We start from the raw sequence: 24,093 nt of genomic DNA, 5'->3' as shown, positions 1-24,093 counted from the left end.
GGACATGTCATCGCTCTGTCTGCCTGCATGAAGTCACATTTCCAGTAACCTCTTTGCGCACAGATGCGTAAATCTGATCCAGGATCTGTTTCTTTCGCCAAAATCGCAAATTTGTTTTTTCATAATAATAAATGAATGGGGGCTGCGATTAAGTAAAGACATATTTCGACTTACTTCTAATGCAAATTCACTTGTTGAAGAAGTCTTTGTTTAGAAAAATGAGTCTTATAATAAAAACAAATCATCCCCTGGAACTTTCTCTGAATCAATTCCTTTAATTCCAGTGGCAGAATTTATTTGAAGGGTCACTTATTCTGTAAAAGAAAATAAGTCATTCACACTCTCACAGTAGAATAATATGTGACTGGCATCTTAGAAGTTATATTTCTCTGCCAAAGAGTCGCTCTTCGGCTTCTTGACGCGCAGCAGCCTTTGAAACCACCTTCTATTTCAGCCTCTTCATCTCAGCCAGAGAGGTCTAAAAGTAAAAAAAGAAAAGGACATTTTGATAGCTCATAGCCCTATCTCATTTCCTCTGATGACCGGAGCTTTTATCATTGAATTAATCCCCTGGCATGACGTGCTGAGAGGCAGGTAGAGAAAACAGGGAGTTGGCGAAGGAAGGAGGACCAAATTACGCAGGTTTATCATGACATCACCGCGGGCTGCCTATAAAACGGTGAGGAACTAATACACAGAGTCAGAGGAGCACTTGAGGAGCTTTGGAGTAAAGGACGGACTGAAAAGCCTCTTCTGTTTAACAGCTGATTGGCTGCTGCTACCGAGGAATCCCTTCAAGAATACCAGACTTGTGTCAAGATGAACTTGTCGTACTTGGTAGCGTGTGGACTTATGGTCACCCTGCTTTCAGTAAGGATGGGGGCAAAACCTTTATCTCAGGCGCAACAGAAGGTAAGAATAAGTCACTTATACTCTTATTACTGAAATCTAAAGCAGTTTATTGAGGGCTGCTTCAGGACTGAACAGCTGTTCTGTGGTCCAGACGCTCAAGACTTGTTGTTTTTACGCATCATATTTCATCCTTTCTAGTCATGCTTAGGGCATTTTTTCCACACCCTGAATCTAAAACATCCCAGAAAATGTGTTTTTATATCACTTTATTTTATGAAGAGACAGCATGTTTTACATTCAAAGTTGTCGAACCCTTGTAGGCATCATAACTGCTGTCTGTTCCTCCATAGTATTTGTCAGCTTTTAGCATTAAGCGCACCATTTGTCAAGCGCTCCAAAAGGCAAGGCAAGGCAAGGCAAGTTTATTTATATAGCACATTTCATACGCAAAGGCAATTCAAAGTGCTTTACATATATAAAAGCAAGATAAAAGAGCACAAAGTGCATAAGATAAAAACGAATATAAAGGTATAAGTGAAGAAAGATATAAGAAGAAAGAAACCAAAGCCTTTTGGGTGGAAACCATTCAAATGAAAAATGTGATCTAAGCAACATAAGAAGCTACTTTTACACTATTAAGATATTTAATTTTCAACTTAGAATGAATATTTTCCAACTGTTTACCAAAATTAAAGCACGACAAACTAAACGGTTTGGTGCGTAAAATCACTATTACGCATTGGATTCGCCTGTTAGAATAACACTTCAGAGACTTCAGAAATTATCATTTGAAATAAAAGGTTTTCATTATAAGACTAGATGGCCAAAATTTAGGATAGCTGCAAGTTGATGCCACAGCTACTGCGTTCAGAGCAGAGCAGAGGAGCGAGGCTATACAGGCACCTGTCTTCACTGAGGAACTGTCACATAGAAAGAAAAAAATGAAAGTACAGAACCATCAGTGTCACTTTGAGGATTTAATTGAATAACTGCAGCATCTTGTGGATCTATTTGAAAGTTGTCTATCCATCTCAGTTAATCCTAAAGCACCGTGCGTAAAAACTGGCTAAAATATGACATTTTCCCTCTTGTGCCAATGCACAAAGTGTTTGAAAGAGCTTATAGTTGAGGTTTCTCCCAATTAAACATAAAGTATTCGGCTGCTCAAAGAGGCACCAAGCATGTATTTCAATTTGATCCAAAGCCTATCTCTTTGCACAACTTATCTTTTGATATGTTTAGATATATTTTCTTTTCTTCCGTACTGTTTTTGTATGTATTTCATTGTTTTTATTGGATTGTTTTCCACTGTTTGGTTTCTGCACATTTTGTGCACAACTTGTTGTTGTTGTTGTTTAACTTTTGTTGTATTTTTAAAATGATGTTAGTTTAGATCTTCCTTTTTTGTAATAGTTTTTTTTCCTCCTGGGGTTTTATGGGGAGGTCCTTTGTATAAGACACATTTCTTTTCTTTTTTTTTCATTGACTGGATTTTGTGAAGTTTTATATATTATGTGCAAATAAATAAAAAAATAAATAAAAACGTATATTTGCCCAGGTGAGACGTCCTTTATTTATCTTCGCAACCTGTTTGTTCCAGTCTCTTAGGAATTTGCTGGGCGAGGAGCTGGCGGAGTTTCTGGAGTCGGAGGAGAGTGAGAGGCGGCTGGACGCTGTGCGCTCTCGGATACGGTTACTGAGAGATTTACGCATGGACACCCAGAGGGCCAGAGGGATGTGGGCTCGTCTCCTCAACGACCAGCCCGCACCGAGGAGACACAAATCCGGGACGAAGAAAGGAGGCTCCACGTCGAGGAGCGGCTGCTTCGGACACAAGATGGACAGGATAGGAACCATCAGTGGCATGGGATGCTAAGGACTGGAACAGTGATTCTGTGATGGTGAGTTTTCATCAAAGTCACACTTACATTCACTGTAACCTGACAAAATATAAACAGAAACCAGGAGTATACAGAGGAAGAGTGTATAAGGTAGATAAACTATCAAGAGAGCAGGGTCCTGTTTGATGGAAGAATGTTTAATATGAGGATAGAAAGGAGGAAAGCATTCTTATTGGTTTTCTCTTTTTGTCAATGGTCTCTAAAGACTCCATTTAGGTGACAGATCGGAGGCTTTCTGTTTCATCTAAGGTCCTTAATGGGTCTTGTGTATGGCTGCTGGAAGGGAGAGAGGGAAGGAAGGAAGGAAGGGAGGGAGGAAGGGAGAAAGCAAGCAAGAAATACAAAACAAACAACGAAAAGATGTTCAAGTGTCTCAGCTCAGTGTGTGCGTTGCATCCACAGTTTAGAATGAACATCAAGTGTGAGTGGCAGCAATATAGAGCACAGCAAGTGGAGAGTGATGACCATGCATTGGGTGTATTCTGTCAGGTGATGAATTCACAATCTGGGCCAAAGGTCAGCACAACTCATTCTGTAACTATGTCATTAACCTCAGCTGCCTGACTGACTCTTCATTGTGAGAAAATTTGGTACTTGAGATTATTAAGAGAACAAGATCACTTCTCAAACTTGTCATGTCATCAACCTTTGACCTGTAGTCAGTCAGCAGAGTTCCCCCTTAAGACCGCAGGAAAGCCTACTTAAACTGATGTAAACTGATGTATTGAAACCAATCCAGTTGTTGTTTAGGAAGTCCTCTCTTGTATTCATGCACATCATCATGAATGATCCCATCTGCTTCATCTAGAAAACAAGTAGCATATGTCACGTTTAAGTCAAATAGAGAAGGACAGGGAGAGATTGAGGAGGGAAGAGGGGATGTAGTCGGGCTAACGCACACATTATAAACACACGGCACCCTGCGGTGACCAGGATCTTTCTGGGAAACCCTGTTCTCTTTGCCCAAGTGATTTTAACAAAAACAACAAAGGGGCTGTGGTGGTGAATGAAGTAATGAGGAGGCGAGGTGACGCACAATTAGTCCTGAGGCTTGAGGCCTTTTTTTGTGGTTGTGGCAAACTGATCGGGGGTGGGGAGAGTGTGATTTTGTGACTAACTTGAGTTAGTGTGTGTTTTTCATCAACTGACACCCGTCTTTCCTCCTGTTTATTGTAAATGTGGAAGTCTGTGTTTGATGTGTGATCATTGAGGTGAAATCGTTAAGCGAGAGGGCAACACTTTAAGCGTAAAAGTACATTTGGAGATTCATTGAACGATGAGAGGCTATACGCTGATGAATACACGGTCGATAAAAACAAAATTACTGAATAAATGAACCTTGAGTTGTTTCAGGATGCTCTGTCTAACCTACTTCTCCTGTTTCCTCTCTTCCTCTAGATCTCTGGACGATGGGTTTGATAACAAAGATTCAGTTTGTTCTCACCTGAGGGAGAAAAAAAAAAGAAAAACTCACCAAGTGACAGATTTTCGGTACGAAAGTCAACCCGACCAGCATAAACAAAGACTGAGATGACAATGCTACAAAACCCTCATATAAATATATATATATAATAATATGCAGGTATATATACATATATACATATGTGTATACCGTACAAAAATGGTCAACAGACGCATACTACAAGATGGCGGACAACGGTGTAAAAACTACAAACCGCAAAGCTGTATATTGTTGCTGCTGCTGCTGCTGTACATTCATGTACTTCATCTTCCCCCTGCATAAATGTATTTATGTTTAAAAAACTATTTATATGTTTATAAAAAGAGATATTTATAAATATGAGTTTTATTTATGTAACATTTTGAAAATGGATGCAAACTGCAGGTCAATTCTGTTTGTAACTTTTTCCTTTTGTCTCAAATAGTTGTAAATGTTTTCAAAGATGATAAAAAGAACATTCCATGTGCACTTACATGTATCCTCTCGGGGTTTTATGTTGCAACCAAGTCGGTAAATTTGAGTTACTTAATATGTTCTGCGTAACTTCCAGGTAGAAAAAAAAGTGGCATCTTGGTGATGACAACTTGTCAGGAGCTAAGAAAAAAGATGCCTTGTTTTTCAGCTCGACCACCGTTCATTTCTACGCACAGACGACTTTGAAAAAGGTTTCGCTAACAAAACTTTCTACATCAATAGATGTGCAGTTGTATAAATGGCATCATACCTTTATTAGGTTCCACTTTTACAGTTGGTGCAGAGCAACTGTCTAAGCTTCTATAATCAACATAAGGTACAACACAGACAAGGTTTAAAGTTGAAAATGAATTGCTTACTGAGGTAAATACAGACACACATTACACAAGAAAAAGGTAATATCACCATTACATCGTATATTCATACTGTGGCCTATAGTGATTTAGAGTGAGAACAATGATAGAATAAGGTTTAATTCCCAAATCACCAAGCATGTTAGGGAAAAGCCAAAGCCTCATAAGTATGCAGACGTGTTCATGATGTGCTTATAATCCAAAGTATTAGCATCCAATGTGATATGAAGAATAAATATGGTTGGATTTAGGGGGCAGAGGAGATGAAGAGATTCTTAAAGGGGACATATCATGAAAAACTCACTTTTTCAGTGCTTGTGCTCACACATTTGGGTATCTGGAGTTCCTACCAACCCACAAACTGTGTAATAAGACAACCCAGTCAGTTTTTTTTGTGGGCTGCCTAGATCAGAAAACATGTGATTCAAAAAGCCATTCAGATTTGGCTCCTCTTCCTATGTCACATTCAGGCTCATTAGAATATATCTCCCACAGCTTGAGAACTACCTTTGCAAAGGTGCACCATATTTTTCTCGCAAGCCAATCAGAGCAGACTGGGCTTTTTCAGGAGCGGAGTTTAAAGAGACAGGCGTAAAACACAGAGTGTTTCAGACAGAGGGTGAATACAGGTATATTCAGACAGACACTATGGGAAAAAAATATGTTTTTTGAACATTAAAGCATGTAAACATGTTCTAGTAGAAACCCAAAATACAAGTATGAACCTTGAAATGAGCGTGATGTCCCCTTTAAAGCAGCACGTTTTCAGATTTTGTTGCAGTAACTCTCACTAGAAAGCCAAGCCCTTACTTCCACAGCTTTAAACAAACAAACAAACAACCCAACGATATAAGATGGAAACATATAAAGGCAAGTCCATAAAAGTATGTTTATGAGGAAAACGTGTTAGTGAATTAGCTGGCTGAAGTTTCTGAGACAGGTTGTTCCACCATCTCATGGTATAAAATTCTCCTTGAAGGGAGTTGAGAGCAAGAAAGGTCAGATCTGTAAGCAAAGGAGTCAAACCTTGTTGTAGACTGTCCTTCATGACAACTGTAAGCTACTGTAGTCACCTGTAGATCTGAAAATTTGAATTAATTCTGCACACTTTACTGGGAAATGTGTCTATGGTAAACTTATAGTCCAAATCGTTTAGAGAAAAGCTTTTCAAACTCTAGCAGAGTGTCAGAGGAGACAAAGAAGAACTAGTATAGAAGAAAAATAATACTTAATTGTAAAAGGTTGAGCATTAGTTTTACAGCTGCAAACGCTTTTAAATGAATGTCAGTGGCTCAAGTAAGCATACCAAACATAATCACACACACAAACAAACAAACACATAATGAGGAATTAACTGAAAAGAACAACAATAATACTGTGACATTAGAGGGTGTAAGTGCTACATTTATACTGAAAAACACACAAAGGAAACACACACATCTTTATAGTAGGTGTCCAAATTGCAGGAAGCAGTGTGCAAAACATTGTGAGCTTCGTTAAACCGTTGTGACAGGACTGACATCCATTAAAGTTGCATCAAAGGCCAGTGTACAACGATAAACAATGTTGTGTGAGAGAGCAAATCCCAGAGTAGAATAGAAACTATGAAATCTGACAATTGCTCTGCTCTCCAGGTAGGCTATACGGGGAATATTTTATAAGAGTCATTCCTCTATGTCTCAGTTACCCCAAAATGTGCCCATATTTCAAGATGACAATTCAGAAACCAAACATTAATAGGATGAAATGAAATGCCTCATTCATTGACACCACAATGGAACCTCTCTGCTGAGGTTTTCATGACAAAACGTATAAGCCCTTTCTTGCAATCCTTGAGCATTTTTCCGATTTTAATATCGCTTTTTAATCAAATTTTCTCACATTTTTGGTAATCCTGATTCTGTTAGTGCCTTCTATCAATGCTCTGCATTATTTTGAACCATGTTTTGAAGCATTTGGGGCTGAAGTGACATCTAAAATGTGCCTTATACAGATTTGATGTTGTTCTTTTTGAAGTCTGATCACTCATATAGGTCACAGCTAGAATAATTCAAAGAAATACAGATGTTCTTCCTTGAAAAAATAGCCCAGTCTATATACAAGTCCAGGAAAGAGAATGAAATACAGCTCTACTCTGGTTGCTGATTTTGGGATGTATTACACATCGGCCCTGTTGAGAATTCGAAGAACTACTGCAGTCAATAACTCACAACAGCAGTTTTTAGCATTTAACTCCATTAGCAATGATGCAAACACTAACAAAAATATTGTCATTTTAAGAAATATTACCAAAGATTTACCACCGCATGCTTTTACCGACACTTTACAGTCGAGTTTAAATCATATACTCTGGCTCCGTTTTGGGTGGTTGCCCAGAAATAAATGTGCATTTCCCCATGATAATGGAAATCCCTTCTGACCTAGGATCCTAGGATGCATCTATTTCCCTCCCTGCGCTTTTCTATATGCTGGATTCATCCAATTGAATCCATCCCTGCAAAACAGCAGTGACTAGCAGGTGCAGGAGAATAGAGTTGTTCATGCTGTAAATTCAAGACATTAATAAAACGTGTGAAGGTGACAGCATTCACCTGATTCCTTGTGTTCAATAGCCAGGTGGAATACAATACAAACAGCTAAAACAGGGACTGATTTTTACGTCAAATAAACACTGAAACGTGAGGGAATTGAAATGCTGAAATACACGACTGGTTCCAAATCTTACATTCTTTTATTTATACACTTCGCAGTACTGTCGTCTGCTACAACCAATCAAATTCGCACCGGGGGATCACCTTTAACCTCAACTAATCAGGGATTGTTTTATCCAGGTAGCTATTTTACTTTGACAAATATGACATTATGTGTGCTTGTAAAGAAATATCTTATCCTATCTGTGAAAAAAAGATTTATATTTGGAAAATATGTGTCACATTATGAGGGGACTGTCAAACAAGTCGAGCGTAGAGCTGCTGTGTGGATGTACTGTTATTGTCACCGGGTAGATAGTGCTACAGTATGACAGAGATGACATGGCATGCAGCAAAGGTCTCCAGCTTGTTCATGTTTCGCACCTTAACCCCTACAGGCCACCAGGGAGCCCTGTATGATTTGATATGATTTTATTATTATTGTGTCATGCATAAATAACATGCCCAGCCCAAACGGGCTTACAAGACACCATTATTTAGAAAATAAAGAAAAGACAAAGGCAGTAACCAGAGTAGCAGTATGAATTACAAATAACACTAGACAAATAAACCATCCTGATGTTTTTTCCAAGCTTGAGAAACAAAAGTAGACGAATAGCCATTCCATTTTGTCATCATCCGAGAACCAAAACATTCCGGGATTTTGAACAGACATTTCATTTATAATAGAAGTTCGTAACTCATCATAGTTTGGACAATACAGAAGGAAATGTGATTCATTTTCAACTTCTCCTAACTCGCATACTTCGCACAACCTGCTGGAGGTTTTTAAATCTATGAGATTCAGTGTCATAATTGTGCTTGACTTGAATGTATTCTGACATACAGGATCAATAAGAAGGTTTTTCTTTGGAGTAAATCACATAATGCTCCATGGGCTACAGAACTTCATGCTATTTTTGAGGAAGCTGAATTACAATATATGTATAGTAATAATTTATCATGTAGCATGAACACAATAAGACAAAAGTTACTTGCTAGATTTAAAGAAAAATAGTTGAAAGATATATTCTTAAAACCAAAATTACGAACATATATTCAAATCAAGCACAATTATGGCGCTGAATCTCATGTTCTAGCAAACTTATCAAGGAGTCAAAGGTCTTTAGTTGCACAGTTAAGAACAGGAATCCTTCCTCTGGCCCTTGAAGTCGGTAGATTTAAAAACATATAGCAGGTTGTGCGAAGTATGCGAGTTAGGAGAAGTTGAAAATGAATCACATTTCCTTCAGAAGATGAATACATAAATAATCAAATATAGACTCTAACCTCTGCACACTGTTTTTTAGGTGTTGATATGTTTGCTCCTACTTTTGCTGTATTACTAGTTCAATAATCCGAAAATGTGAAATGATAAGACTGTGGAATCTTATCATTTCACATTTTCGGATTATTGAATCACTAATCCATCCCATATCACCCTGAACAGCAAAAGTTATAGCAAACATATCAACACCTAAAAAACAATGTGCAGCTCTATTCTGTATATAGTCTGTATTTTATTATTTATGTATTCATCTTCTCTAACATTTGATAAAAAATAAGATGTAGTATGTGATCATTCTTACCCTTATACCATCTGTTTGTTGAAAAAAGCAAGAACAAGAGATAAGAAACACAGAATACACATTGACTGAACACACATAAAGGGGTTGAAAAGTGTCAGAGAGCTACGTATGTGTGTATATTGCTGGACAGGTACGGTCACACACAGCTTTTAAAGGTGTTCTAAGCTTGTGATGCTATTCCACAGAGTCAGGATCTGTGACAAGTGATCTTTGTTAAGTGTTTTGAACAAAACAAAACATACAATCTACTGTAAAAAGGGGATTTACCCCAAAAAAATGTATGCAAAAAAGGAAAAAGAGTGTCTTTTCAGTTAAAAACAAAGAAGAAAATGAATGAAGCTAATAAAAACAAACAAAGAAGTTATATTAGCCCTCACTATTAAAATGATGATATAGCCTTATTTCACTGTGAGACTCCAGTAATCCATTCAATGGAAGAGAGATGAAGCTGGTTGGACTGGAAAGGTTTTCTCTCCACGGCCCTGTGAAATAAGTGAGGGATGTAAAATGCAATGCTGCCTCTGTGTGGTGTTGAGGGTTAATTACTCACATGTGCTGCTGGTGTCCCCTGGGAATCAGTTGAGTCTTGGATGAAATGCTGTACACCTTGTACACATCTTTAACTTCATGACGACAAACTCCATCTGCTGAAGAAGATTGAATGAGACATTCAAAACCTCCAGAACTGCATCTAAATGGATCTTATGGGTCAACTCCTTCAATGTTTTCCCTGCCTTGGTGCATGGCTATCCATTCTGTAGCCCACATTGGTATCTGAGTTTATTTTCATCAAAGATAGAACAACATATTAAGATTTTTTTTTGCTGGAGTAAAAGTGCTAATACCACAAATTAAAAGTCCTGCATTTGAATTTCTACTTATCATTACTACCTATTATGAACAAAATGTACTTAAACTACCAAAAGTAAAACTACTCCTTATACGAACATTATTTTTATTTCTGATGCATTAATGCAAAGGCAGATTTTATTGTTGCTGGTGGCCAAGCTGGGACTATTTTAGTAACTTTATACTGGTAAAGCCACAGTGGGTAGAATTGGAGCAAATATGATTAAAAAAAAAAGTTCTTGCTCACCGTTTTCAGAGCTTTTCCCGCGAGCACTCCGTCCAGCAGACCACCACAAACATGTCACCTTTAGGTGGAGAGAGTCAGGGGAAAAAGAATGAATTAATGGCAATGAGTCGGTCAGTCAAAATTTTACACATTGCACAAATATTCTCCGAGATACAATGTTTTATTCTTTATTAAAGATATGGAGATTTGGGGGGTTGAGAGTTCAGAATTTGCTACATCGTATTGAAAAATGTAGATTCAACCTGTTAAAGCTGCAGTGGTAGAAATGGAGCGAATATGAATATAAATATGATTAAAAAAATATTTTTATAAAACGATCACTATATCAGTGTATAACAGTAGTGCATTAGACAGGTGATCTGAAATAATCATGTGCCTCTGTGTCCTCCGGTGTCTTCCGGTGTCCTCCGGTGTCCTCCGGTGTCCTCCGGTGTCCTCCGGTGTCCTCCGGTGTCCTCCGGTGTCCTCCGGTGCTCCTAATGGCATCTGCAAGATTTCACAGACCGGAGGAAAACAACCAATCACAGCTGAGCTGGAGCCTGTCCTCTCTGAGCAGCTGTCAATCACTCGTGAACTCCAATCAAATGGTCAAACTAGGCGGCGCTGATCAAATATGAATCAATATTCTGTTACTGTAATGCCTATTTCTTGCCTCAAATGTTTTCAGAAACATCTTGTAGTGTACTGTTTAGCTGTAGAACGAGAAAGTTTGTGACTTGGCAGCCATGTTTAGATCAGTTTGAGGAAATACCAAGCCCCGCCCACCAGCCGGAGCAAACTTTCTCATTTTACAGCTAAACAGTACACTACAAGATGTTTCTGAAAATATCTGAGGCAAGAAATAGGCATTTACAACATAATATTGATTCGTATTTGATCAGCGCTGTCTAGTTTGACCGTTTGACTGGAGATCGCGAGTGATTGACAACTGCCTCTGTTGAATGAACAGCCAATAGGAATGCTCTCTCTCTCTGAAATGACCTGTGATTGGTCTAGATTTTTTAAAGTTTGAAAACAGAGCCATGAGGCGGTGCGGAAGTCTTGTTTTCTCTCAGAACGCTTGAATTAAAATATGCTGAAAGGTTATTATGTAATTTTCGCCCAATGATGCCAAAAACATTCTGCCTATTGCAGGTTTAAGTAAAGTATTATTATTATTAATATTATATATTATGTATATACTTACTCTACCAAGTATTTCTGATTCTGAAGTAGTTCGGGCTAACCTTTAATAATGCATCATATTTTTTGATGATATCTAACCCAACACATCACCGGGTGCGAGCTGCCCAGCCTGCAGGAGCTGTACACCCAATGGCGCCTCAGGAAGTCCTTTTCAATCAGACTTTTTAAAAAAAGATAATTCATACGACACCTTCTCACACAAAAAGTACCTCAATCATATATCTTATACTGTATATACTGTATATGTTTTTAATGTATATGGTCTTAATATACCTGTATATGTTCTTAATATGCCTTGTACAAAGTATTTCCTTTTATAATTGTAATATAACTTATTATTTTTAATGGAGCTTCCCAGCAAAAAGCATTTCACACCATTATACTTGTATAACCGTAGTGACAATAAACATCTTGAATCTTGAATCTTGAAAATCTTAATCTGCCTGCATGACAAATCAATGTACAGCAAATAGTCAATTTCCTGTTAAATGTACTTGTAAAGAAGAAGGGCGGATACAGCAGCAAAAAACGAAAGTAATTATGTAAATTAGTGGGCTACCTAAAATGTGTAAAGTAGCCTACTTGCGCAACTGGTGTCCCACGTGGTTGATAGGCTCCACGTGTGATCAGTGATGGCAACCGGCCCAAAACCACGTGGTTCATATAAACAGCTGCATGGGGACATAAAGACGTTCTGTACAGCGTGGCCACACAAAAAAAATTAAGTGCAGCATTTATGAAAAATTGGCGAGAATTAAATTAATTTAAATTAATTTCTCTAAAAGTTAAATATGGAATTAACTTGAGACTGTATCTTGCTAAAAATTAAAAACGTCATGGTAGCCTATACTGTCTTCAGAAACAAAATCATCATAGAGGCTTTGACAATAACAACACATTAAAAAGTGATGATTTATTTCATGTATTTACTTATTATTTATTTATAAGTAGAATATGGTTTTCCTCTGTGGAGAACATTTTGCACACAATTTTTTTTGTAAATAAAATGTCATAGAGGCTTTGACAATAACACATTAAAAAAGTGATTATTTATTTTATGTATTTATTTATTTATGTATGTATGTATGTATGTATGTATGTATGTATGTATGTATGTATGTATGTATGTATGTATGTATGTATGTATGTATGTATTTATTTATTTATTTATTTATTGTGCCGTTGACTAAAATATGGTTTTCCTCTGTGGAGAACATTTTGCAAACTAAAAAAAAATTGTAAACAAAATGTCAAAGAGGCTTTGACAATAACACATTAAAAAGTGATTATTTATTTCATGTATTTATTTATTTATAAGTAAAATATGTTTTTCCTCTGTGGAGGAACATGAGTATACAGTCATGTCTCTGTAGGCGAGGCGCGTTCACGATGCAAAAGCTCCCAGCTTGTGATTGGTGGAGAACAGTCATGTGGGCGGGTCGCCGTGAACGCGCAGACCAAAGGAGAGTAACGAGCGCGTCTTCGGTCTTCTCTGTCTTTCCTGTCCAATGTCCCACCGAGCAGGCTGAGCCACGTGTGTGTACGCTGTTAGCTATATTTCGTTATACTTGTGTTTCCGAAAAACGTCCAGTTCCTACCTTCTTTGTGTTTCATTGAAACACTCAAAGACCAACAGTAACCATGGTGAAACTAGCAAAGGTAAGAGACGGGGAATGGCGTTTCTGTATTTGAGATGTGTTGTGTTGTTACGGCGACGGAGAAGTGCGGCCTTTAACGAAGTGCGTTGGTGTGAAAAGATGTCTGGGAAATGGGGGGAAATGTCTCACTGTTAATGCTTTCTGCTTATTAATCACACCGTGGTCTGGAAGAGTCGAAACGTGGTCGTAAAATGCGAAGAATTGAAACGAACTAAATGTTTTTCTTCTTCTTCGACAGCGGCCATGTTTGTAGCTTAGCTTGATGCTAGCTGCTTTCTGGCCTGCTAGCTGCTCAAAATGGCATTCATGCGCGTCCTCGCGTGGATGTTAAAGCATGGGGTTTTATAGATGCATAGCTTAAATGTCAGGTTATATATGTTTATCAACTAATACCAGCATTTATTAACCGGAAGAGCTTTGTGCGCGGACAAAGCGTGCACACATGTAGTTAATTGTTAGCATTAGCACGGTGGTTTAAGCCGTAGTTTACGTCCTTCCGCGTTGTTCGCATAATTAATTCACCGTGTTTTCGTTATACCTGACGTTAACCTTGCCCTTCTTCCAGTTTAATCTTTCTTAATCTGCTCAACATGCGTTTAAATGTGTCTCGGTATAATTTAGCTCACATGCTAGTTTAGCATAGCATAGCCCGACCTCCCGAGCCTCCACGTGGGTTGTGCGCCTGCTCGGAGCGAGACACACACGAGGTGGAAAACCAAAACCAAGAAACCAGATTATACCGCCGCCACAGACACATGGCAGTCCCTGAATGTAGCACATGTTAGACCCCCAGTAAATAATTGATAGTGATTTAAATCAGTTTTGCTGTTTAAGTTTGATGTTACCCCCATAATGGTGTTTTAAACCCCCAATGTTAGTAAGCAAAGCATGCTGAATGCCTGGGTTTTACTCTGTAGCTAAACCTGTGTGCTTTGACTAGTGCAGCAACGTTTTTTATTATTTATAATACTATTACTAATATTATTATACATTTTTCCACTATTGTTGCAGGCTTCAAACAAGCAACCAGACTCACTGAATGTAGCACATGTTAGACCCCCTGTAAATAATTGATGCATTGATTAAATCATCAGTTTTTGCTGTTTAACTTTGAAGTAACCACATGATGATGTAAACCCCCAATGTTTTTTTCTAAATGTACATTTTTTTCCCACTCTTGTTGCAGGCAGCAAACAAGCAAGCAACTCAGAAGAAGAAAGCCCCTCCACCCCCCAAAGATGTGGAGGAGGAATCTAGTGAAGAGGACAGTGATGAGGCAGAAGAAGAGGTACAGTATATTTGAGTTTGTCTTAAGTCTCAATGTATTAACGGTTATTTCTAGACATTTAAAGTAATTAAAAATGTAGATTTTAAAAAGTTTTTTTCTTATTATTCCAGACTCCTCCACCTAAGGCGGGGAAGAAAGCCACACCAGCGAAAGCTACCCCAGTCGTAAAGAACGGAGCTGCTGCCAAAAAGGCAGAAAGTGACGATGAAGACGATGATGATTCTGGTAAGTTTAATGCAATTTTGAACACCTAAATTAAACAATCTACAAAAAAAATCTCATCGTAAAGGTCCTTTTAGTAGCTGTTCTGGAGCTTTTGATTGTATTGCATAATCTTCTTTTGAAGCAGTCTGTATGTGGCACATATATGGGCGGAAATTTACATTCATGGGCTGTATGGGGAAATAGTTATGTGATCATGCTTATCTTTGATTAGGCATTGGTCAGACATGGTGGATGCACTGGAAGAGACATTTCTTTGTTAAAACATTGTAATACAAAATCATAAATCCTTGAGAAATATGAAGGATATTGGTGCTTTAAAGTCTCCACTTATTTTTAAGAATGATGTATAGTTACAGTAAACATAACTCTCAATTAGTTCCAGTGAGTTAAGATTTTAACTTGAGAAAGAGCAATGGTATTATGTCTGTACTAGGGATGTCACGATACCAGAAATTTAGTAGTCGATACCCAATTCGATACCATGGTAAAAAACAACAAATAAACGTCCACACTATTGTGCTTCGTCTATCAGAGGAGGAGTCTGAAGAGGAGGCCCCCCCAGCAAAAAAGACCCCTGCAAAGGCTAAACCTGCACCAGCCAAGGCAACTCCTGCAAAGGCTGCAGAGTCAGATGATGAAGAGGATGATGGTAGGACCTACCGTACATTGTTGACCATAGAAGGAATTTATTTATATTAATTGTGTTGGTGTTCCTTATAAAACCTGTTTATTCTTTTTAATTATTTAATGGCTTGAAAAAAAATTATTCTGAACCTAGCATTTGTGCTATGTCAACAGACAACAGTTGGTCATAGAATTAAGTTAAATAATTCAAACTCGCATACTACCTGACAATTTAAGAAAATTGCCACCAACCCTCCATTTCTTGGCATGCACGTGGTCGTTCAGTACTCGTGTGTGGTATGTACGGAGGAAGAGGAAATGCAGTGCTATGTCTTCGGTACCGGTGTGTATTCGTCTGCCGGTTCTATCCTCAATCGCTGTTACATTCCTGCCTCTTAGGACTTTTAGTTTAGTCTAAAGAGGGTTTGCCTCTGCAGATTTCCCTCAAAAATGAATTACCTTTTTTGCTGAAATTCACGATTCTTGTGTTTATTACGTCTAGATGAGTCCGAAGAAGAGGCCCCACCCAAGAAAGGAGCTAAACCTGCTGCCAAGGCCCCAGTGAAGGCAAAACCTGCAGAGGAGTCCTCTGAGGAAGATGAGTCTGAAGAAGAGGCCCCAGCCCCCAAAAAGGCTACTCCTGCTAAACAGGCTGCAAAGGCTGCCAAAGAGGAGTCTGACGATGATGAAGAAGATGGTAAGACTAAACCTTTTATTACTTTTCTTATTTTGAGTCAATCGTTAATATTGATGATACTAAGTCTGTGTGGACTTGTTGACTTGTGAGCTGTAGTCATATGATGATCAACAAGGGACTTAATACTGATTTTGTGTGATGTCACCTTTTTTGAATCTGATGCATATTAATGGTGGTCAGTGGGTTGAATGTGGCCACAATGACTCTGATAAGTATTAACAATGATTGTTGTTCTCCAGACTCCGAAGAGGAGATGGACACCACTCCAGCCCCAGCAAAGGCAAAGAAAGCAGGCATGGTCAAGGCCAAGGAAGAGTCTGAGGAGGAGGAGGATGATGACGAGGAGGAGGATGATGAAGACGATGAGGGTGAGTTTTGGTGATTTTTTACTGTGGTTCACCTGCCAAAACTTGGCTCATCAATCTAATAGACACGTCACACTCCAGTTGTCATCTCTTTTAAACAAACATTTTAATTTTAGATAAAATATGCCATTTGAAAATCAGCAAAAATGTGATGAGGTGGAAAAGTTGCCATATTGATGAAGGCAAATGGAAACAATACAGCGTTTTCTTTAATGAAATCAATAGATAAAATGGAAACATGTTTAATATATTTTTGTTCATCTTTTAGTACAGTTTAATAGTCTGCCTGGAACAGGCAGACCGTCTTAGCTGAATCAATGTCTGTGAATCTAAGATTTTTTTGCAACTTTCCTGTCTCCACAGATTCCCCAGTGACTCCTGCAAAGAGGAAGGCCGACGGCAAGAAGGACACACCTGCTGCCAAGAAAGCAAAGGCAGAAGGAGATGGTAGGGATAATGCACTGCCCCATCAATCAAACTTCAACATATTTTATTATGATGATCAACAAGGGACTTAATACTGATATGTGATGTCACCTTTTATTTTTCTGAATTTGTCTGGTATAATTAAGACATTTTTATGCAAAAAAACTTGATGGTAACTTTATTTTCTCATTTTCCAGGGTTCTGTCTTTTTATTGGAAACTTGAACTCCAACAAAGACTTTGAAGAAATCAAAGAATCCCTGAGGAAATTCTTCACCAAGAACGGTCTGGATGTTGCTGAGGTCCGGTTGGGTGGATCCAAGTAAGCAATCAATTAAATAAAAAAACATTAGAAAACATTTTAACCCGTCGTACGGTTAGTGAGCACTTGAATATAATGCACAGAGGTGTGCATCTAAACTCAGGATTTTAGCCATTATGGGTACAGATCCAATGCCAGTGCTATATCTCTACAATATAATTTTAAAATGTCGGTGACTTAAACTGTATTTAATATGGATCAACCACTGCTGATTGCCAGTTTGTATAATTAGGTCAGTATCTGCTGTTGTAAACGTATCTTAACATTTTGAATACTCTGGATTACTGGTTAGTTATTCAAAATAAACAAATTGACTGGTTGCATATCCTGAAGTTTTATGTCAATGTAAATTGAATACCACTGTGTTCTTTGACTGTTGGTAGACATTTTTCTTATCGCAGACTACAATTTAACCCCCCAAAATGGTGAAATTGTCTGTAGATGCCACCCAATCCATTGTTTTTGAAGGCAGTAATGTCTAACAGTCCTTGCATGACTTGCCTCAACAGGAAATTTGGTTATGTGGATTTTGCAACTGAAGAGGACATGCAGAAGGCACTGGAGCTCAACGGCAAAAAGGTCATGGGTCAGGAGTTGAAGTTGGACAGGGCCCGAAGCAAAGAGAACTCACAGGAGGGCAAGAAAGGTAAAAAGAAAATGCTTCCATCAGGGTGCCTTTGTATGTCTAGGAAAGTAAAAGCTATGATGTTTCCAGGCAGTCAACTACCTTTTTAGATTTTAAGAAAATTTCCACCCACCCTCCATTTCTTGGCATGCATGTGGTCGTTCAGTACTCGTGTGTGGTATGTACGGAGGAAAAGGAAATGCAGTGCTATGTCTTCGGTACCGGTGTGTATTCGTCTGCCGGTTCTATCCTCAATCGCTGTTACATTTTCCTGCCTTTTAGGACTTTTAGTTTAGTCTGAAGAGGGTTGAAAAATGAATTACCATGCACTTACCTTTTGCTGTAATTCATGATTCTTGCTTCTGTATTGTGTGTAAATGAGTCTGAACTTAAACAGGTTACAAGTTTCTCAGAAGGTTGAAGAGAAACTAGTCCCAATACCCCAAAACTGACATTGACATTTGCCCCACAGAGAGGGATGCACGGACACTGTTTGTGAAAAACCTTCCTTTCTCTGCGACTGTTGAGGACCTGAAGGAAGTCTTTGAGGATGCAGTTGACGTCAGGTTACCCCCAGGCCAGAATGGTTCAAACAGAGGGTAAGAACAAGACAAGAAACTGACTTACCCATAGGCCATAGTTGAAGGAAATCAGTTGTCCACCACTTTGTCACAATTTTATAAGCCATCGCCATCTTGTAGCCCACAAGTGTCTAGTTTGTTTCCTAGCACTCCAACCTGCCATTTATATACAGCATTTTAGTTAGTAGTATACTAGTCTTGTTCTAGACAAGTAATCCCCTTTCTCCTTTTGACAGCATTGCCTACATCGAATTCAAGAGTGAGGCTGAAGCAGAGAAGATGCTGGAGGAGGCTCAGGGAGCCGACGTACAGGGGAGGTCCATCATGGTCGACTATGTTGGAGATAAGAGCCAGAAAGGGGCCGGTGTGGCAGGTAAACTATTTGGACATTTAGCATCGGTATTTAAGCTGTTTGAAATTTAAGTAGTCAATTGCTCTGTGATTATAGCAGAATGTTTATAGTAGGAGAATGTTTTTAGTAGGGAACCAGAAGCAGGGCATGACTACAATGTAGGTCATTTTTAAAGGGGTTTGACTATGAAGCAGCTCCTGCAGGAATGTAGTTACCCCTCCATGCTAATGATTACCGCATTGCTCCATATGTTTGTATTGCGTAGCACCCCTTATCGTAGTGGCGACGATGCCGATTGAGCATTGACTCCAGTGTGTGTGTTATTCATTGTTAATATTTGTCTCACGGGTCTCCTTTCTTCCTTCTGTCCCCATAGCGGCAGGAGCAGCCTGTAAAACACTGGTGGTGAATAATCTCGCCTTCTCCGCCACAGAGGAAGTCTTACAATCTACATTTGAGAAGGCTGTCTCTATTAGGATTCCACAGAGAGATGGCAGACCTAAAGGGTAAGTGTCTGGAATAATACTCGATGGGTCCAAGGAGGATTTTCTACCTCTCTATGCATTGTCATTTTTCACCCTTAACGCTCTTAGCATTAAATCTCAAACTGCTCCACCTTCTCATGAGCTCCTCTTAATCTTACCCATGATTTTGTATGGATTCGCACGAGAAGCAGAGTCAATGTACAGCTAGAACAGGCTCACCATACACTCAAATGGGTGTTGCCACAAGTCTACTGTGCAACAAGTAGAAATGTGTAATTGAGGAATCATTTGACAAAATGGCCAGTAAGGGATATTGCACTGCCATGTTTCCCCCCCCAGCAATTTAAATTTGTCAAGAAGTGTGTTTATCCTCTCCTAATGTTATGCGTCTTTCCTTAGTTTTGCTTTTGTAGAGTTCGAGAGCACAGAGGAGGCTAAGGACGCTCTAGAAAACCTCAACAACACAGATATCGAAGGCCGGTCGATCCGACTGGAGTACAGCCAGAACACTGGCAGAGACGGGGGCAGAGGAAACTCGGGTAGGTCTACAAACCTCAACTGTGGTCTGCGATATTCCTCAAATTCAGGGGTTTTATGCATGACGCCAGATGTCGATCATTGTGGTGGATCGGATCTAAACGAGCCATAAAAAAACGTTTCAATGATGGCTTCTCTTTGCTTCCAGGTCCAACAAAAACCCTCTTCGTCAAGGGTCTCTCTGAGGACACAACAGACCAGACACTCAAGGATGCGTTCGAGGGCGCCGCAGCAGCCAGGATAGTCACAGACAGAGAGACAGGGTCATCAAAAGGGTAAGTTTGTAGAGTTGAAAATATTCCCTGTGGCTGTTTACTCTTCTCTGTCAAACAGTGAGTGTACAGATTTGCATGAGTAGTAGAGTAAACTATGTTAACAGGCAGCTACCTTTAGTGGGAGTTGCCCATGTCTGGTGTGAAACACATTAATCTGGGTGATTGGAAAAGTATTGTGAGATGCCTCATACTTTCTTAGGTAAAATATTAAATCAGTTTTCCAATTTGATCTGATTATTTAAACCAATCACTTTTTATTTAAAGTTAATATTTTAGCCATATTGGTAGGAATTCCTACTTTTGGTGAGATTTTAAGAAAATTGCCACCAACCCTCCATTTCTTGGCATGCACGTGGTCGTTCAGTACTCGTGTGTGGTATGTACGGAGGAAGAAGAAATGCAGTGCTATGTCTTCGGTACCGGTGTGTTACTTGTCTGCCGGTTCTATCCTCAATCGCTGTCACATTCTTGACTTTTTAAGACTTTTAGTTTAGTCTAAAGAGGGTTTGCCTCTGCAGACTCTCAAAATGCCTCATACTTTCTTACGTAAAGTATTAAATCAGTTTTCCAATTTGATCTGATTATTTAAACCAATCACTTTTTATTTAAAGTTAACATTTTAGCCGTATTGGTAGGAATTCCTACTTTTGGTGACTACAGTTAAAGAGTTTTCCTAACTAAGCCCTTTCCTCCCACTTTTGCCTCGCAGCTTTGGCTTTGTGGACTTTAACAACGAGGACGACTGCAAAGCAGCCAAGGAGGCCATGGAGGAAGGCGAGATCGATGGCAGCAAGGTGACCTTGGACTACGCCAAGCCCAAGGGCGAAGGCGGCTTCCGTGGAGGTCGAGGCGGCGGTGGGTTCGGCGGCGGCGGCTTCCGTGGTGGTCGAGGCGGCGGTGGATTCGGTGGCGGCGGCGGCGGCCGTGGATTTGGTGGCGGCTTCGGCGGTCGCGGTGGTGGTGGCAGAGGAGGAAGGGGAGGCCCCCGTGGAGGTGGCGGTGGACGCGGACGTGGTGGCTTTGGAGGTAAAGGGAATCAAATTTGTTGTTTAAAACTGTGACAAAAAGCAATCTGAGGTTTCATTGTTTTCATAATTGGAAAATGGAGCTGATGTCAACCAACTTTACTTTATGTTCATGGTATTAGATTTTTATGCTGGGACTGGATCATACTTTTTCCCTTCACTGTCGGAGCTTGGTATTGTGGATATTTTGAGTTGAACTTGTCAACTAAGTTGCCTTTTGTTGTCATTTCAGGTGGAAGAGGTGGTGGCGGTGGATTTGGCGCCAAACCCCAGGGGAAGAAGATCAAGTTTGACGACTAAATCCTTAGTCTATTTTACTTTTTTGAATGGACTCTGGTTTCATCACTTTTCAGAGCTTTTGGACATTCCAGAAAGCGTCATTGATATATATTTAACTGTTAACGGGCATTTTAGCCCTTTATTTAGACCCCCCAAACCTCCCCCACCCTTGTGTGCCAGAATGGTACTTTTGACCTTCTCAGCTCAAGTGCTTTGTGTGAGTACTGAATGTCCCGAATGCAAACCTGCACCTCTCGCCCTCATTAGCTTAACTTGCTTTTCCGAAGGAGTAAAATGGAACGGGTCTGGCAAACAAATTTGCTGTGAAAAATGCGCTTGTCTTTGTCAGATACATTGTGTAAATTTAAACAGTTTGTATGATTTCATTTTACCTTTTGTAAAAAAAAAAAAAAAAAAATACACTTGTATCCATATGTTTTTTTTTTTTTGTTTTTACTTTGTCTTTAGTTTGCTTTAGGTGCCAAGTTTTACTGTAATGTGCAAAGCATATTTTGATAGAAGATTTGAGTCGAGAGTTGGGCGTGTTGAAAATGGCAAAGATGTTCGGTCATGTTTGTTTGGTGGGGCACAGTCAGTGTCTGAGTCACAGAGGATCAAAGGCCTCTTGTCTATGTAACATAAAATATTTGTAGTGCATTGACTAATTTTTTTCCCCATCCGAGAATCTCAAGATTTTCACGTGATTAAATAAAACCTTGTAGGTGGTGATTTTTAAATGTCTGTCCTCATTGCACCCAATGTGAAGCATTGACTTAAGTATCAGCAGGGTCCCACAGGCTTGAATTATCAAGTTGCTGTTGGCTAACTATATCTAATGCAATGCAATACAACATCCCTGCAATAAATTCTACCTTTGTGAAGCTTGAAGCATTTGTTGTCAAGACTGTCAGTTGTTGATTCAACTTTAGTATTTATGCAGAATGATTTATAGTACTGTTGAATTGTATTGCATTAAAGATAGGGCGGTCCCTCCCTCGGAGGTTGTTGCAGGCTCAGTTTTAAAGCTAGAGTGAAGATACTGGCATCATAAGAAACTAGAAAACCCAATGAAGCTATTGGTACCAACCACGTCGTACTAGCTATGAGGAGGCCAAAGAACGCTCCAAACTTGTGCAAAATTTTGGCAAGGAAAAACTGACAAGGCAATTTTCAAAGGGCTCCAATCTGACCCCAAGATATGTGAATGAAAGTCACCCACGAGTCTCCCCTTTACAGACATGCCCACTTTATAATAATCACATGCAGTTTGGGGCAAGTCATAGTCAAGTCAGCACACTGACAGCTGTTGCCTGTTGTGTTTGAGTTTGCCATGTTATGATTTGAGCATATTTTTTATGCTAAATGCAGTACCTGTGAGAGTTCATGGACAATATTTGTCATTGTTCTGTGTTAATTGATTTCCAATAATAAATATATATACACTTGTAAAAGCAGTATATTTGCCCACTCCCACGTTGATGAGAATGAAATACTTGACAAATCTCCCTTAAGATACATTTTGACCAAATGAAAAATGCGATTAATCGTATTTAACTGGTCAATCTTGCGATTAAATATTTTAATCGATTGACAGCCCTAATTAAAGATGTTTATTAAAGTGTTCAACCCAGCTGACAGATTGTTTAAAACTGGCTTTTTATCAGGTAAATTATATAAATGGATGGAAGGTGGTCATATTTGTAAGCCTAAAGTATTTGCGATCTAAGAGCAACAATTCCAACTGAAACGTAACCTAGCCTTTGTTGTGATTTAATGTACATCGCTGTTTAGTCGGCTGAAAACAGCTGCTGGAGGACATGCCACTTTTTATCCACAAGGTGGTGGTGTCTGTCAAGTAGCCTTCTGTCAGTGTTCTCTAAAGGGGGAAACTGCATACTGAGTGATTGTATGCAGGTGATGCTAAATTGGGCATTGATGGGCCATTTGTTAGTAGAACTTCTTATACTTATATACATATTTCTTATACTTATATCAAATAAAACTAGCAGGGAAGCTGAGTGGAGGCTTTTTCACAGAAGACATTTTGACATGTCACTGAGGAAGAGCACCGGTGTAAACATTAAACAATGGCTGAATTCCATGTAGCTGCTTTGATTTCAGGTTCCTGGTATCATGCATGCTGATTCGCTGTCACTCTCACCGGGACACTTGAATGGAGCAGAGCCAAAGTTAGTGTTATTAGTAACAGTGCTTTTCCTACTGTGACGAGCCAAAATGTCTGCTGTGAGAAAGGCTTACATGATCTGGGGCCTCATGTATAAAAGACTGCGCAGCTTTCACACTGGAAGATGGCGTACTCACAAAATTGGAAAAGTACGTACGCACAGAAATTTTCACATGTATAAAACCATGCGTACGCCTGTTCCTGCGCACCTTTCCTTTATACATCCCACTTGACGTGAAATTGAGCGCAGCTGCACGTGCCACTTGGTCCGCCTTGTCTCCTCCCATTAATAACTATGCAAATGACTATAAACACGCGCCATGCTGTCACTTATTGTCCAAATAACAACGTCAAATCACGCTGGAAAAGGAACAAAAAAGAAGAATTTCACAGAGTGTGAAATTGAAGTGTTTGTTACTGAGGTGGAAGCTAGAAAACATATTTTATTTGATGGTCTTTCATCAGGAATCAGTAACAAACGCAACGTCTCCACAGCAGCTGACCGTGCGCACCCGAAGGTTCCCGAAGGCTTCCGAAGGCGCA

At 39.3% G+C, this 24,093-nt stretch overlaps 2 protein-coding genes and 4 non-coding genes across 6 annotated transcripts; all 6 read left to right on the top strand.

The window, feature by feature from the left end:
• The first annotated feature begins 684 nt into the window (after positions 1-684).
• On the top strand, positions 685-4,689 carry nppc (natriuretic peptide C). Its single transcript, XM_074634569.1, has 3 exons — positions 685-912; positions 2,453-2,753; positions 4,152-4,689. Exons 1-2 carry the CDS (start codon positions 820-822, stop codon positions 2,726-2,728), a joined length of 369 nt encoding a protein of 122 aa, XP_074490670.1. The 5' UTR covers positions 685-819; the 3' UTR covers positions 2,729-2,753; positions 4,152-4,689.
• Positions 4,690-13,056: 8,367 nt separating this feature from the next.
• On the top strand, positions 13,057-22,253 carry ncl (nucleolin). Its single transcript, XM_074634571.1, has 16 exons — positions 13,057-13,261; positions 14,447-14,548; positions 14,659-14,773; positions 15,306-15,422; positions 15,900-16,094; positions 16,334-16,462; positions 16,823-16,906; positions 17,083-17,206; positions 17,716-17,852; positions 18,304-18,430; positions 18,649-18,785; positions 19,141-19,270; positions 19,649-19,788; positions 19,935-20,061; positions 20,771-21,087; positions 21,319-22,253. The coding sequence occupies exons 1-16, from the start codon at positions 13,244-13,246 to the stop codon at positions 21,384-21,386; spliced, it is 2,067 nt and encodes a 688-aa protein (XP_074490672.1). The 5' UTR covers positions 13,057-13,243; the 3' UTR covers positions 21,387-22,253.
• On the top strand, positions 15,650-15,785 carry LOC141768698 (small nucleolar RNA SNORA57). Its single transcript, XR_012594190.1, has one exon. It is a non-coding gene; the product is annotated as a small nucleolar RNA SNORA57 (small nucleolar RNA).
• On the top strand, positions 16,955-17,011 carry LOC141768696 (small nucleolar RNA SNORD82). The gene has a single exon (XR_012594189.1). It is a non-coding gene; the product is annotated as a small nucleolar RNA SNORD82 (small nucleolar RNA).
• On the top strand, positions 17,965-18,100 carry LOC141768699 (small nucleolar RNA SNORA57). The gene has a single exon (XR_012594191.1). It is a non-coding gene; the product is annotated as a small nucleolar RNA SNORA57 (small nucleolar RNA).
• On the top strand, positions 20,393-20,529 carry LOC141768641 (small nucleolar RNA SNORA57). The gene has a single exon (XR_012594137.1). It is a non-coding gene; the product is annotated as a small nucleolar RNA SNORA57 (small nucleolar RNA).
• Positions 22,254-24,093: the final 1,840 nt, after the last annotated feature.

The sequence above is a fragment of the Sebastes fasciatus genome, chromosome 5 (genome assembly GCF_043250625.1).
Source record: "Sebastes fasciatus isolate fSebFas1 chromosome 5, fSebFas1.pri, whole genome shotgun sequence".
Lineage (NCBI taxonomy): Eukaryota > Metazoa > Chordata > Actinopteri > Perciformes > Sebastidae > Sebastes > Sebastes fasciatus.
The sequence above is the reverse complement of the archived record's forward strand: the minus strand, read 5'-3'. Positions and strand labels throughout refer to the sequence as shown.